General features: G+C 42.9%; 1 protein-coding gene across 1 annotated transcript in view; it reads left to right on the top strand.

The window, feature by feature from the left end:
• The window catches only part of PTPRH (protein tyrosine phosphatase receptor type H), a 199538-nt gene that overhangs the window by 113624 nt on the left and 70536 nt on the right, over positions 1 to 15378 (top strand). Inside the window, exons 3-6 of the mRNA XM_075327496.1 lie at positions 4096 to 4359; positions 6903 to 7166; positions 10265 to 10531; positions 13169 to 13429. Coding sequence (XP_075183611.1) covers positions 4096 to 4359; positions 6903 to 7166; positions 10265 to 10531; positions 13169 to 13429 — 1056 coding nt within the window. The remainder of the gene's footprint in view (positions 1 to 4095; positions 4360 to 6902; positions 7167 to 10264; positions 10532 to 13168; positions 13430 to 15378) is intronic.

The following is a 15378-nucleotide window of genomic DNA, read 5'->3' as shown; positions in this document are numbered from 1 at the left end:
AAGAGGCCATAATGGGATGGGATCTGTAGGGAGAAAGAGGCCATAATGGGATGGGATCTGCAGGGGAAAGAGGCCATAATGGGATGGGATCTGTATGGGGAAGGTCGTCCATTCCAATTTTAGCAGGGCTCCTTTAGTAATAATTTTTAAAAACTGTAGAAAAATCATTTAATACAATAAGACTGACAGTGACTGGAACAACTGATGCTGGACAGGAGAGGAAGGGGAAGGAGATTTTACTTTAAATTACTTGTATTTTTTGGTTGAGGAAATTGCGTGAAAATGGGTGTGGCTAACAATGGGTGTGGTTACAGAATGGGTGTGGTTTTCAAATGGGCGGGGTTTACAGATAACCTGTTAAAAATTTGAATCCCACCCCTGCTATATACAGTATGGCAACTGCATGGTGCTGGTGGGCCCCAAGATTGATTTTTCCTGGTGGGCCCCAGGTACTCCAGTCCGCCGCTGGACCCCGATACAAAGTTTGAGCCTGAACCCAATATGCAAGTCAGATATATGGGCTGTTGGAGCATTCTAAATCCTATAGACATACAAGTCCCCCCCCACCCCCCACCCCCTCAGTACAGTGCAGTACTGACCCCTATCCTGCACTAATGTCCCCCATCCTGGGCCACTTCCTGGTAAATATGTCCCCCATCCTGGTGTATGACTTCATCATGGCTATATCCTGGAATATATGGCCCCATCCTGGTATACATGTCCCCATCATGGCCCATGATTTTATATATGGCCCCATCCTGGTATATATGTGTAGCACCCCTGAGGTATCAGGTGCCACAATATGTAACCAGTGGAAACCCAAACCCCGGAATACCCGTGCCAGTCAACACACCAGCACCCTCAGGCCACATACACAACCCCATTTCCAGACTGGGAGACTGCCTAGCAACAGGTAAAAGGGACGGGCACTGATTGGTTAGTTGCCACCCAATCTGTAGGGAGAGACCCAGCAAAGGGGAGGGTTCTGTGGTCAGTTGGGAAGATGCGGGAGGAAGTGAGGAGTGAAGTGGAGAGAGAAGTGAGGAGTAGAGAAAGAAAGGTGTAAACAGACCTGAAGTAAGAACGGAATGCTGTAAAGGAGGGAAGGACTGTGGAGTACGGAACCAGGACTCCAGGAACTGTGGTTTACCTGTGGAAGTTTCGGACTCCAGGAACCCAGGGTGCTTGTGGAAGTACGGGACCAAGGCTCACAGGACTCAGCACAAGTCGGGGTGCAGACCCTAGGACAGCAGGACACTTTATGGTCAACTGTTAATTCTGCCAGGTGAGGGAATCTCCAGGGTCCCTCACCACCCAAAGAGTCTGAAGCATCAGCAGCAAAGAGGAGACCTGGGACCATGGACAAACGTTCACCCATTAAATAGTCCAGGCTGCCTGCAATAGGACCAAGACTGAAACAGAGGGGCTTCCTCAAAAGCTCTAAGCCAGAGGTCCCCAACTAGAGTCCTCAAGGCCCACCAACAGTGCAGGTTTTTGGGATTTCCTTAGCATTGCACAGGTGTTAATGTAATTACCTGTCCAGGTCCTGGTTCCAACAGCAGTGCAATGCTAAGGAAATCCTGAAAACATGCACTGTTGGTGGGCCTTGAGGACTGGAGTTGGGGAACCCTGCTCTAAGCCATGGGAGCCCAATACAAACAAGTGTGCACGGAGGACAGTTACCCAAAGTCACAGCTGGCACGGAAAACAAGGGAAACGGGAACACCTGAAACCGGCACCAGCGGGTCCAGGTACCAGGCCGTAAGTAAAGACAAGTTGAAACTGCAATACTTGTGTGGACTGTTTCCTTCTCGCCTCAGTACACAGACTGTTTCCTATTATAACCCCCATCATCAACTGCCGGGGCCTAGCCCTGCTTGCGGAAGGCCCAAAACACCTAAGCTGTATTACTCCACCAGCCCCAGCAGGACTCTGCAGTGGCAGCTCCCATAACCTGGCCACACACAGTGTCGTAGTCGAAAAACTTTTTTTTTTATTTTTCCCTTTTTTCTTTTATTTTACCCCTTTTTATTTTGGACCGACCCCCAGGGCCACGGGAACGGGCATCGGCTGCGACCACGACTTCCCTGTGCACCACACACACCCGGGACAGAGTACCTCATTACCATGGGGCGTCACATATGCCCCTATCATGGCCCCATCCTGGTATATGTCCCCATCATGGCCCATCCTTTTATATATGGCCTCATTCTGGTATATACGTCCCCATCATGGCCCATCCTTTTATATATGGCCCCAACCTTGTATATATGCCCCCATCATGGCCCCATCCTGGTATATGTCCTCATCATGGCCCATCCTTATATATATGGCCTCATCCTGGTATACATATCCCCATCATGGCCCATCCTTTTATACATGACCTCATCCTGGTATATATGTCCCCATCATGGCCCATCCTTTTATATATGGCCCCAACCTTTTATATATGGCCCCATCCTGGTATATGGCCTCATCATAGCCCATCCTTTTATACATAGCCTCATCCTGGTATATACGTCCCCATCATGGCCCATCCTTTTATACATGGCCTCATCCTGGTATATGTGTCCCCATCATGACCACATCCTAGTTACGCCTCTGCTTCTCCCTGCTAAGCCCAAATCTTTTCCTGCAGATGCTGGCTGAATTATTCAGCCATCATCTGCCTCTAATAGACATGAAAGGGGCGGAATCCGGCAACAGTTGTTAACCTGTTAAATGGTCAATCTGTGACAGTGCCATTTACAGCTCGCTGGCAGAGGGGCGCGTTATACAATGAAAAGTTTAATAAAAGAAAAAAGTTTTTTAAAAATATGAAAAAATTAAAATATTCAAATTTTCCCTCTTTTCCTCCATTAAAAGTTAAGAAAAGAAATACAAGTATTTGATATCATTGCATTCGTAAGTCGGATATATCAAAGTGTAAAATAAATTAATACGATGGTTAAACTGCGCAATGAGAAAAAAGAATCAAAATGCCAGAATTGCGTTTTTCATCTCTTCAACAACAACAAAAAATGTAAGAAAAGGTGATCAAAACATTGTATCTACCCCATTTATAAAAATGGTCAGCTTAGGGCATCGTACTTTGTTTTAAAAATTCCTCTGTTCTGAAGTCTAAAGGGGGCTTTACACGCTGCGATATCGTTAATGAATTATCGTCGGGGTCACGGTGTTTGTGACGCACATCCGGCGTCATTAACGACATCGCAGTGTGTGACAAGTACGAGCGACGTTAAACGATCGCAAAAGCGGTCATAATCATTTTGCCATGGAGAGGTCGTCCTAAAACTAAAAATCGTTCTCTGCTTATTAACGAGGTTGTTTGTCGTTCCTGCGGCAGCACACATCGCTATGTGTGACACCACAGGGGCGAGGAACATCTCCTTACCTGCCTCCACCGGCAATGCGGAAGGAAGGAGGTGGGCGGGATGTTACGTCCCGCTAATCTCCGCCCCTCCGCTTCTACTGGACGCCTGCCATGTGACGTCGCTATGACTCCACACAAACCGCCCCCTTAGAAAGGAGGCGGATCACCGGCCAAAGCGACGTCGCAGGGCAGGTAAGTCCGTGTGATGAGGGTAAGCGAGGTTGTGTGGCACGGGCAGCGATTTGCCCGTGTCGCACAACCGACAGGGGCGGGTACGATCGCTTGCGATCTTGCTAGCGAGATTGCACCGTGTAAGTACCCTTAACTCTTGCCTCGCTGGTATAAATTGTCAATTGCTCAGGAGCATACAGCTCCTGCCAAGCCAAGAGGCTAGAGGTGCAGGAATGGTGCGCTCCCGAGCAGCCATGATGAGAGGAACCCCTTTTTAAAGACCTTACTTTCTCCCACTACAAAGTCAATACATTATCACGACATGCTAGCAATACCCTCAACTAGCTAGAATCCACTAAGTAGCCACATATAGGCACACCTAATATGAACAACTGTCAGCAAAGTATCAAGAAAAAAAATCTGGTCATTTGGAGTACTTTAGCTCAGAAATTCGACTTTTCCAGCTACTATAGGATGCAATTCTGATTTCATAAGAAAATGTAGACGTTCAATTAATTCTCTCATTATTATTTATCTTTTCCAACTTTTAGTCCCAGCTGACGTTACAAACTGGAAAACAACGAACGTCACCGAAACCTCCTTCATTGTGACATGGACCAACTCAACCAATCTGAATGTTACCAGCTACACAGTAATTATCAATAATGGAACATCGGTCATAAAAAATACTACTACTAACACATCTCCAGATCCAGTAACTGGTTTACTTCCTGGAGTCGTCTATATTATAACTGTGTATGCAATCGATAACACTGGCACCAACAGCCCTGGAATCACCTGGAATGAAACCACATGTAAGTGGATTACTTGAGCCCCTGTCTAACACAATTTGTAGACTTATAACTTTATAACCTGCTTTGTCACAATTATGTCCTAGAGGACCAATCATGAACGGAAATGTCAGAACAATATCTGTTTTGACCTTTTATTCCTATAGGTAGAACAGGATTTAGAGTGGTCAGGACAGTAGCAAATAAGTTAGTAGGGGCCACACCATAAATTTAAAGGACCTTTCCAAGCTTGAGGTAAATTTCTGCAATCACTCCATCTGACTGCCGATTGGCGACTCTTGACAGTGTGTACAGCATACACTGTCAGGATCCCCACCTACTGCTACATTTTCAAAGTTAACAGACAGTCCCTTGGTGTCCATCTGTAGAAGGTCACAGTGTTGGCCTACACAAACTGCTCCATGACCTTCTATTCTTCCTGCTGTGGTGTAAAAGGTATCCTATGTATCTTATCTGCTTGGAGTTTATCCCTTTCCTTTTATGACCCTGCGGATATCCTAACTTTCAGCTGCTAATAATAATCACTTCCCCTTGTGTCCTTAAATACTCATATTTTCTCTGGGTGCTTGCTGATGATAGTTATATTACTATATAGACTTTGGATGCAAGCAATCGGCTTGCATTCATCTGAAGAAACGTTTTTTGTTGCTGTTCCTCTCCCTGAGTCTTTTTGGAGATCACTTATTCATTCTCTTTTCCTGTTTGTCCTCCCTGTGTCTTGTTTAGAGCTAAGTGGGGTTGAATAAGCACACATACCATCCATTCCTTACTTTGAGCCCAGTTCAGAGTCAGCCATGGCCAGGCATCCTGATTGGCGCATATGTGCGGAACCTATCTAGGGGGGTCAGGAGAGTCAGCGGCCAGCGGAAGGTTTGATCAGCAATCACCATCTCCCCCTTCCTTAGACACAGGGTCCCCATTCCTAACCCTGTTCTCTGTACGATAGTACTTCTCCATACATAGCGTGACACAGATTGAGTAGGCATTAACGTATCTAGTTGAATATTGAGAGAATTGGATGAGTATCATTGGTACGTGACCTCCCCGGTATGCACATTGCATACTGAAAGTCATTTTTACCATCCATTGGATTTGGCAATAGATGGGAATCCTGACAGTGTGCTTTATTCACATAATAATAATAATAATAATAATAATAATAATAATAATAATAATAATAATAATAATTTTATTCATTTATATAGCGCTATTAATTCCACAGAGCTTTACATACATTGGCAACACTGTCCCCATTGGGGCTCACAATCTAGAGTCCCTATCTGTATGTCTTTGGAGTTTGGGAGGAAACCAGAGAACTCGGAGGAAACCCACGCAAACACGGGGAGAACATACAAACTCCTTGCAGATAGTGTCCTTGGTGGGATCAGGGTTAACTAATCCACAGTCACATAGAGTGACTGCAGAAATGTATCTCTCAAGCCTGGAAAATCCCTTTAATTTTAATAAGGTAAATCCCGCTCACAAAAAAGATTATTTTTTTTTTTTTTTCCTAAAAAAGTTAAGCTTAAGAAATGTATTTGTCCTTCATTAATTTTATACTACATGAACATCAGCCCATGTATTGGTTTCTTTACAGTCTAGTCTGTGTATTTGTCCATTTGCATTGACTATATGCAAAATTGAAATGACACGTCCAATAAACAGTACAGCCTGAGCTTCGATTCTAGGCCCCTCATTCTTTTGTCTGACGTCCCACTCCACTAGCAGATTCAAAAAGTCCTTTCAGCCCTCTCTGTCCCACCAACAGGGATTTAGCTTGTGCTATTGAAGGGGCCTCTAACGACAACACTCCTCCTCCTGTGCTTCTGGCAAGGACCTACTCTTCTCCTTTAAGAGCCCACTGAGATTCTGTCTCGCAAGAGGATTCATAGGGTATTCCTTCCAGGAAAAAACGGAAGCTACACCGACCGTCCAGACTCAACCCTTTTTCAGGGACGCAGTTATCACCAGTCCTCTTAAGAGCAGGGCCGCGCATGTCTTCTGTCAAAGGTCGACCCTTAGGATCTCTTCTAATCAAAGTTTGGGGGCTTCTTGTCTTTCTCGTCTTCTTGGGGACTCTCCTGTCCTTCTTCTGTATCCTGCCCTTTTTATACTCTATACTCCTCCTTGTCTTCAACCCCTTCCTAACTGAGTGTCAGGAAAGCAGTCACTGAGCCACGTTGCCACCAGGTGGCCAGTAACTAAATTAAACCGTTCCAAATAATACACTTAGTAAACGTCCATGCATGCCGGCCACTTCTGCAGGAGTGGCAGAGCCTTGTACCCGCTTACAAGTGGAGACCCGAGCTGCCCAATCAGTGACTTCCATTGTGATTCAGGTTATGTCCGAGTCTTGATCTATACTTTTTCTAAAGTCTGGCTGAACTTCCACAAGTCCACTCATCTCTACTTATAAGGCAAGTTGTAGTAGCGTTGTATAGATAGCACTGATATGTTCCCTACGCTACAGTCCTACTGATGAGAATATTGGCCTCATGCATTGGGCTAACATGATAATCTGATGTGTCCCCTTTTGCACCCATTAGTGCCCTCCAGCGTCTCTGCTTTCCAGATCACTGCTGTATTAACGGATCAAATGAATCTCAGCTGGACCATCCCGAACGATGTTAATAAAAACACCTATCAGTACTCCATAAACCGACAACCGGGCAACGTCAATTATACAAGTACCAGCAGCTACAGTGTTATAAACGGACTCTCGCCGGGAATGAATTACACTTTCACCATCTTCACTTTGACCCAAAATGGAGTTAAAAGCCAAACACCTCAGCAGGCATCAAATACAACGCGTAAGTTAATTGTAAAATTTGGCATTGCAATCTCTGAATAAAACCGTTCCACAAGAAGTTCCTGCATACAGTTCCATCTTAGAACTGAGAAGATTAATGGACATGTGAATATAGGCTAACACTAGTAAAGAGGAACGGTTGTCAGATCTCTTGACCTGGCCTCTTTTTAGTAATTATTTGCAGTTCCCAAAAAAAATCTCAATAGTGAAAATCTCTGTATAACTGGAAATGTGTGACTAAATTGTCAACTGGATATTAAAATGTAGTCTGTGCCTATAGTATGTTGACTGTGTCAGATTGTGTAGGTATTCGGGAGAATAGTTGACAAAATATTTCGAGGAGATATTGTAGAGCAATGAAAATTGCACAGTGCTATAAAGAGGTGATCCCTTAGAAGTCCCCCCTTCCTTCCAAACCACCAGTATTTGTATATTCTTTAATAAATTTACTTAACTAACCCTTTATAGTGTTTGATACTTAAACAGATCTTTAAAGGTATCTTTAAAGTCCATTTTTAATATGCTAATAAGTCTGTTGATTACTCGATGGGGCATTTGTTTCCCCAGACTAGTTGTCCCACTGACCGTTTTATGATGGTCGGGATAACATGATGTGCAAAAAATGCGTAATTGCAAGCTCTATAAAGCTCACGCATGCACACCGCTTTCTTACAGGTCATTGTGCCTCTGCGCGCAGCTTTCTTCACCCAAATCATTGCACCTCTAAAGCCAGGTGTACACTTCCCGGCTACAGAGGCCACTGCACATGTCTGGAAGCAGAGACGAAGTCTGACCTCAAGTGAGAAGCCGAAGATCAATCTTTTTCTCCGCTTCTGGACCTGCGCAGTGGCCTCTGTATATGGGACGTGTACACCTGGCTTCAGAGGCGCAATGATTTTGGCAAAGAAAGCTGCGCGCATGCACAAGAATTGTAGAGCGCTGGCAATGACGGTGACTCTTGTAAATTATGGTATCACACCTACAAGGGCCTGATACTATGCTGAGTGGGGCAACGAGTCTGTGGAAACAAGAAATTGAAGTGTCACCCACCGGTCCTTTATTTTTCAAACATTAAAATCCATACAGGAGAGCGCAGAAGGTATTGGATAACAGCCATTTCACTACACCAATGAGCTTCCACACTACTTTACTGAGCAAGTTTGCGTCATAAATTGATTTGGCCTCAATCGTGTCTATAAGAAAAACAAACCCTGAAATGTGAAAAATAAAAACAGATAACAGAAGTATGACACAAGAGGACATGAGACTGAGGCCTTAGGCTCCTTTCACATTGCGTTTTTCTCTACGTCCACAGGTCCCGTCGGGGCATCCGTCCGGACCGCCCCTCCCCCACTCTGCAAAGCGTGCTCCGGACGCATGCGCCCGACAGGGCCATTCACTGTTATGGAGCATACTGCGTTAGCGTGTGCTCTGTTTTGTGCCATTTTTTGCACATATACGTTTCTGCAGACGGACACCCGAACGTAGAGGAGTACGTTCGGGTGTCCGTCTGCAGAAACTTATATGTGCAAAAAATGGCACAAGACAGAGCTCCATAACAGTGAATGGCCCTGTCGGGCGCATACGTCCGGAGCACGCTTTGCAGAGTGGGGGAGGGGCGTTCCGGACGGATGCCCTGACGGGACCTGTGGACGTAGAGAAAAACGCAATGTGAAAGGGGCCTTACTCAACTTTTAAATCGCCTCCTGCTCCACTAGTCTCCACCGGTCCTTTGTTCTGCATTATTAATGCCACCACTGCAGCCAGTCTGTGGTCAAGTGTTGTACATGTGAGAAATCACAGCTGACGTCTTTGATTGCAGCGGTTATGTAAACACTGTATGTGATGTTACTGCAGGACTGCTGAGGACCACCTGATTGGTAGCACTGGAGTTACGCGGGATTTGAGTTGGCAGCTATGGCCAATTTGTTTCATTATGTTGTCTTATATTGAGCAATTTCAGGGATCGTCTTAGATGGTTTCTGGTTTTACATCCCTGAAGCTTGGCAGCATGTATCAGGCGCTGGCTAAATTATCCCAACCGGGTATGTTTGACTGTGAAGGGCTGTGGCGACTTAGAGAAAAACATATTTTAATTGTCACGACGACCAAGACTGCAGTATAGACTAGTCAGAGAGGTGGGTGCCTGGTGGCTTCTCCCCACCCGCTGTCCTGGATTGACAGGTCTTTGCCTATGTGCGCACATAGATTTCTCTAGTATTTTTCTCCAATATCTGTAAACTGAAAAATGACTAGAAGACAGAGAAGTGCAAAATAGAGTCTTATCTGGATGGGAAACAAGGGTGATATGTTAAGGGCGCTCTCCTTGTCGGGTTGTGAGAGTCACAACCACTTAGAAGCGTAGATATCCAATGGCTGCTGCAGCCTTACAAGGTATAGACAATAATGCAGAAAGAAAGAGGTTAAGACTGCATACCATGTAGGAAGAATCATAGAATGGTAGAGTTGGAAGGGACCTCAAGGGCCATCGGGTCCAATCCCCCTGCGAGTGCAGTTTTCTTAAATCATCCCAGCTATATGTTTATTCAATTTCCAATTGAAGATTTCTATTGATTGAGAGCTCACTACCTCCCGTGGTAAGAGACACGGCCAATGTGTCTTAAAGGTGATTTATTAAACGCGTTTCGGAGGAACCATCTCCTTCGTGAGGTCACAATCGCATCATGTGATTGTGACCTGATGGAAATGGGTGCTCCGAAATGCGTTGTTTAATAAATCATCTTTAAGACCCAGATCAGACTTGTCTTTTCCTCCACAACAGTGTGGTATTAACCCCTTTCTTCCTGCATTGCATCCAAAATCTGTAAGCAGAGTCTCCAACGGAGATATGAACAGAACCCAAGAGGGTTTTTATCCTCTGGCTGTAACCATCGTTATTTCAATTCACTGACAGAAGCTTCTTTTTTTCATATATACATAATTTAGTGGCAATTGCTCACAAACTATAATGCAAATTGTAGTATCGCTGTGTAGACATCACTGATATGTTCCCTACGCTACAGTCCTACTGATGAGAATATTGGTCTCATTCACTTGGCTAACATGATAATCTGATGTGTCCCCTTTTGTACCCATTAGTGCCCTCCAGCGTCTCTACGTTCCAGGTCACTGCTGTATGGACGAATCAAATGAATCTCAGCTGGACCACCCCTACTACTGATGTTAATAGAAATACCTATCAGTACTCGATAAACAGACAACCGGGCAACATCAATAATATTAGTACGAGCAGCTTCATTCTTATAAATGGACTCTCGCCGGGAACGGATTACACTTTCACCATCTTCACGTTGACCCAAAATGGAGTTAAAAGTCAAACATCTCAGAAGGCATCAAATACAACGCGTAAGTTAATTTTGAAATTCGGCATCGCATTCTCTGTATAAAAACGTTCCACAAGAAGTTCCAGCCTATAGGTTATAGCCCCAATTCACCAAAGCTGGAGTCGTTATCCTTGGTCTTGATGGGGGGTATTTTGGAGTTAGTCTCCCCTGATTTATTAGGAGACACTCACCACTAGTGAATCGGGAGCATCTGATGAGTGGTAAGTGCCTCTGTGCACCTCTCTACAAATGAAGACTAGAGTAAGTTTTATAGTGTAGGGAACACCACAGTTTGTCATAAATTAGGGGATCTCTGGTTTTGTGCCCCACCGATCTGATCATAATAGCAACTTGGAAACTCCAAAAGTCACATTTTGTTGCGCAACTGTGCATTGCACACTAATTTGGTGACTTCTCAAAGTGATTTCATTAGTTAGAGCTAATGTCCAGAAAGGTAAACTAAAAATTTACCCCCCTGTCATTACAAACAGTTATGGCCTTAACAAGGCCCCAGTTTTCATATCTGACATGTGCCACTTTATGTGGAATTAAAAATAAATACACACACACACACTGTGTGTGTATATATATATATATATATTTATAGAATATATTACAGTGGAACCTTGGATTACGAGCATAATTGGTTCCGGGATTTTGCTCTTAAACCAAGTTACTCTTATATCAAAGCAAATTTTCCCATAGGAAATAATTGGCACACAGACAATTCGTTCCACAGCCCAAAAATATTTACTGCATTTATTTAAACTTAATACAGTAACAAAATAATCTACTGTATTCATAAAAAATTATTACAGTACACTAATATAAAATACTGCACATACAGTAAAAACATATAAAGCAAATTGAACTGCACTTTAGTTTACAATAGAATTGTCTGTGTGCGGTAAGTACAGTCTAAGCAATGTGCTGTACTGGTTAGCAGAAAGTACAATACTGTATCCAAAAATGTAAATTCATATGCTTTATAGTATATACTGTACTGTACAATCGTATACTGTGTACAGTATACAGTACATATGTATAGAAAGTTACCTCCAGAGCGGGTCAGAGTGTGGTGAAAGGACAGAACCGGACGTGTGCACGGGGAGTATTTGCTCTTCTTGCAAAGCATTGCTCTTAAACCAAGTTACAAATTTGTAAAAATCTTTGCTTGTCTTGCAAAGAGCTCTCAAACCAGAAACATAATGTAGGCAAAGAGATTCTGAATCCAACCATGCATCACTTAGATTACTGACACAAGCAGCCATTCTGACACAATCAGAAATTTTAAATATAGCAGTGCAGCAGAGCTGAGAGAGCTATCCCCGCCCACACCAGGTTCTCAATAGAGATTGTACATTGACTGTGAGGTGCCAATCACAGGAGGGGGTGTGCCAGACTGCCATGTGCATGACATTGTAGTCCAGCAATGATAAGGGTCCTGCTGCTTAAACAAACATAGCAAATAAACAACAACTCAGACCTTGAGAAGACAGGCATCCCTGAATTAACCCTTGCAGCATACTGGCTTCAGCTTACATAACAAAAAAACCTGCTGATTCCCTTTAAATAACATTTACCATATGTCTACGTTTTATTGACATCTTCCTTTTTAAACATTTTTTTTCAGGATATTAGGAGGTTTATCTTGAAATATGAATTATCTTATGGGATCCAATTTCTATTTATTTGCGTACCCATAGACTTTAAGTAGATGAGTGTCATCCGAGATATGGAAGAGAATAGTGTAATGAAAAAAAAGAGCCCAATTGAATAACATTGGTCCAAGTGCTGTCAGTTTTTTCCACAGACAGCACTAGGATCAAAAATATGGTCCTGTGAATGTACCCTTAAGCTGGTATTGATGGACCTATATAAAATCCCCCAAAAGTGACCATATGTTGTAAACTAATCCTTAATCTAAGGGTTGAATGAGTATTTTAAATGCAAAGGTAGTTCACAAAATAGTGTAAGCCATTAAAATTGAAATTCCAACTTTTAACCTTAAGCTTTGCAGTTTCAGGAGTAATATGAGAAAAACAACCCATCAATTTGCATACACACAAAACGATATAGATATAATTTTCCAAGAAAAAAAACTGATGCATACAATTTGAGCAATCTAAAAACAATTTTTTTTTCATCTCAAAAGCATATAGGAACATATATTTAAAAGTACAAATGTAACAGGGTATAGACCGAATAAAAAAAAATACCCATTCCTCCTGTGCCTTCTGGTTTTATGACAACATTTCCAGCATGTAAAGAATGAATTCATAATACAGCAGACTAAGTCAATTATTTTTTTTATCGTACCCCTGCTTATAAATGTAAGTCCTCTGCCTGGGGTTCCTCAGGGGCGTGTCCTTAGGCTGTGCTGCATAATTACCCTGTAAGCCCCACCCCCTTACTAAAGACCATAAAAATAAGCACTAAATGGAAAGGTCTATCTCTCTGGAACCATGTGACGGTTTAAAAAAAAAAAATATTGGTTCTATTTCAACCCTCATTAACTTATCTGTATTGTATGTTCATTTACATGCTGCAACTGTGGGGGTTTCATAATATGCAAATATTATACTTGGTTATGTGAGTATTTTATAAGCTGATTTCCAAATTTTGAATTACAATGTATTTGTGTTGTGTCTTTTCCAAGTGCCCTCAGTTGTCATAGGCTTGACAGTAGTTTCTAGAACACAGAATTCGGTGACGCTTAGTTGGACATCCTCCAGTGACCCTAATGCCAGCAATTATACCTATACTGTGAACGGCGGTACTAGCCAACAGACCGGAATAAAGACAAACACCACAGAAATAAAGGGTCTGGCCCCGGGAACAGACTACAGCTTCACCGTCTTTGCAGTTACCTCCGATGGAGTCTACAGCGCGGCATCTAACGTTTCTAGTGCGACAACACGTAAGTTCATGGTTATGAATCTTAACACTATTTCTTTTTTTTTAAGGCTAACACTTAAATTGCAGTAACACGGCACAGACTCAATCATCTGTTGTGATGAAGACCTAGATTGGGTAATGGTGGAGATATGGAGCCAAATGTAGAGGTTAATGAGCAATTCAAAGGAGTGGATGTCCTTTTTAGATGGAATGCAAAGTTATAAATATTTGGTTCACCCATTGATTAAAATGTATTTTGTCCCTTAACCATTCCACAGCCAACTCCTCAAATCAACTTTTTCCATCTACAACAGTTTCTGAAAACCCTTTTTTTTTTTTCATTTTTAGTCAAAAAGTTTCTACTTTTAGATCTGTAAGAAGCATTTTTATGAAAAAGGACAATTTGGCTCCAAATGTGAATTAAAATTCGTTAATGAGTTGGGATATTTAATAGCGGATTGAAGGGGTACAGCTTAAGAAACACCCAGTGATAATAGATGTTGACAACCATCACCCATAACTTAAATTCAACAGATCCGCTCCCAACATAGATCAAAAGGATGTTGGCTGAACATACACATACAATGTTATAGGTCAACCGGTGCCACCAAAATTGGTAGGTTTGGCCAACTTACGTCTAATGTTCTAATGTTGTTGGCTGAATGGTACACATAGAATGTTATTTGTACACATAGGAAGGTCAACCAGTGCCACCAAAATTTGTAGGTTTGGCCAACTCAAATCTAATGTTTATAGCCCCTCCATACACTTTAGATGGTTGTTGGCTGAATCATACACATAGAATGTTATTTGTACACATGGGAAGGGCAACTGGTGCCACCAAAATTGATAGGCTTGGACAACTCAAATCTAATGTTTATAGCCCGCCCATACAGTTTAGATAATTGTTGGCTGAACATAAACATAGTGTTATCGAACACATAGGAATGTCAACCGGTGCCACCAAAATTGGTAGATTGGGCCAACTTAAGTCTAATGTTTATAGCCCCCCATACACTTTAGATGGTGGTTGGCTGAATGATACACACATAATGTTATTGTACACCTAAGACGGTCACTAGGTGCCACCAAAATTAGTAGGCTTGGCCAACTTTGGCCGATCGTTCAGCTGGCAATTGTCTTGCCCGACTCTCACATACACGGGAGCACCTGCACTGGGTTGGGGGAGGGAGGAGAAACAGTGAAAATAAAAATAGCAGCCTGTACACTATAGGCATGTTCTACAATGAACTTAATAAAGCTAATATTTTGACTGGGTTTTCATGTGGATTTTAAAGCAGAATTCAATTTTAAAAAATTCCATGTGAACATGTGGTAGAACTTCAGAAAGTTCAAAAACCTTGTGTGAACATACCAATAGAGTGCTGTTTGAGTCCTGAAAATATAATCTGCACCAATCAGAAAATCGTGGCATATACCTTCGACATGGCAGGATGGCGATGGGTTGGGGCGAGGCATGCAGGGCTTTAGCAATAGGTGCAACTTCAGGGAATGTGTGCAGAGACATTATGGTAAGATGGGCTGGTATGAGTGAGGAGACAATATGGGTAGGATTGGCGAGGCGGAATTGGTGATGAGGCAGTATGGGCTGGGGCGCTGGGAATATGTGAGGAGACTATATGGTAAGGCAGGCTGGGAATGTGTTAGCAGACAGTATGGATGGGCACTGGGTATATGTGAGGAGACTGATGTATGTAAAGTGCTGCGGAATATGTTAGTGCTATATAAAAATAAGGGTTTTTTTCATTTTTTTATAGGAGACAGTATGTAAGATGTGAGAATGTGTGAGGAGACAATATGAGCATTGGGGAGTTAAGTATGGAGGTCGTATGGGGAGGAGAAATGTGTGCTTTTAATATAGAGACTGGGTAGTGTGGGGGGCAGTATAGATATGGGAATAGTGTGAGGGCAGAGTATGGAGGGAACATTATGCAGAAAGGGGGGGGGGAA

This window comes from Anomaloglossus baeobatrachus, chromosome 11, assembly GCF_048569485.1.
Source record: "Anomaloglossus baeobatrachus isolate aAnoBae1 chromosome 11, aAnoBae1.hap1, whole genome shotgun sequence".
NCBI classification, from domain to species: domain Eukaryota; kingdom Metazoa; phylum Chordata; class Amphibia; order Anura; family Aromobatidae; genus Anomaloglossus; species Anomaloglossus baeobatrachus.
The sequence above is the reverse complement of the archived record's forward strand: the minus strand, read 5'-3'. Positions and strand labels throughout refer to the sequence as shown.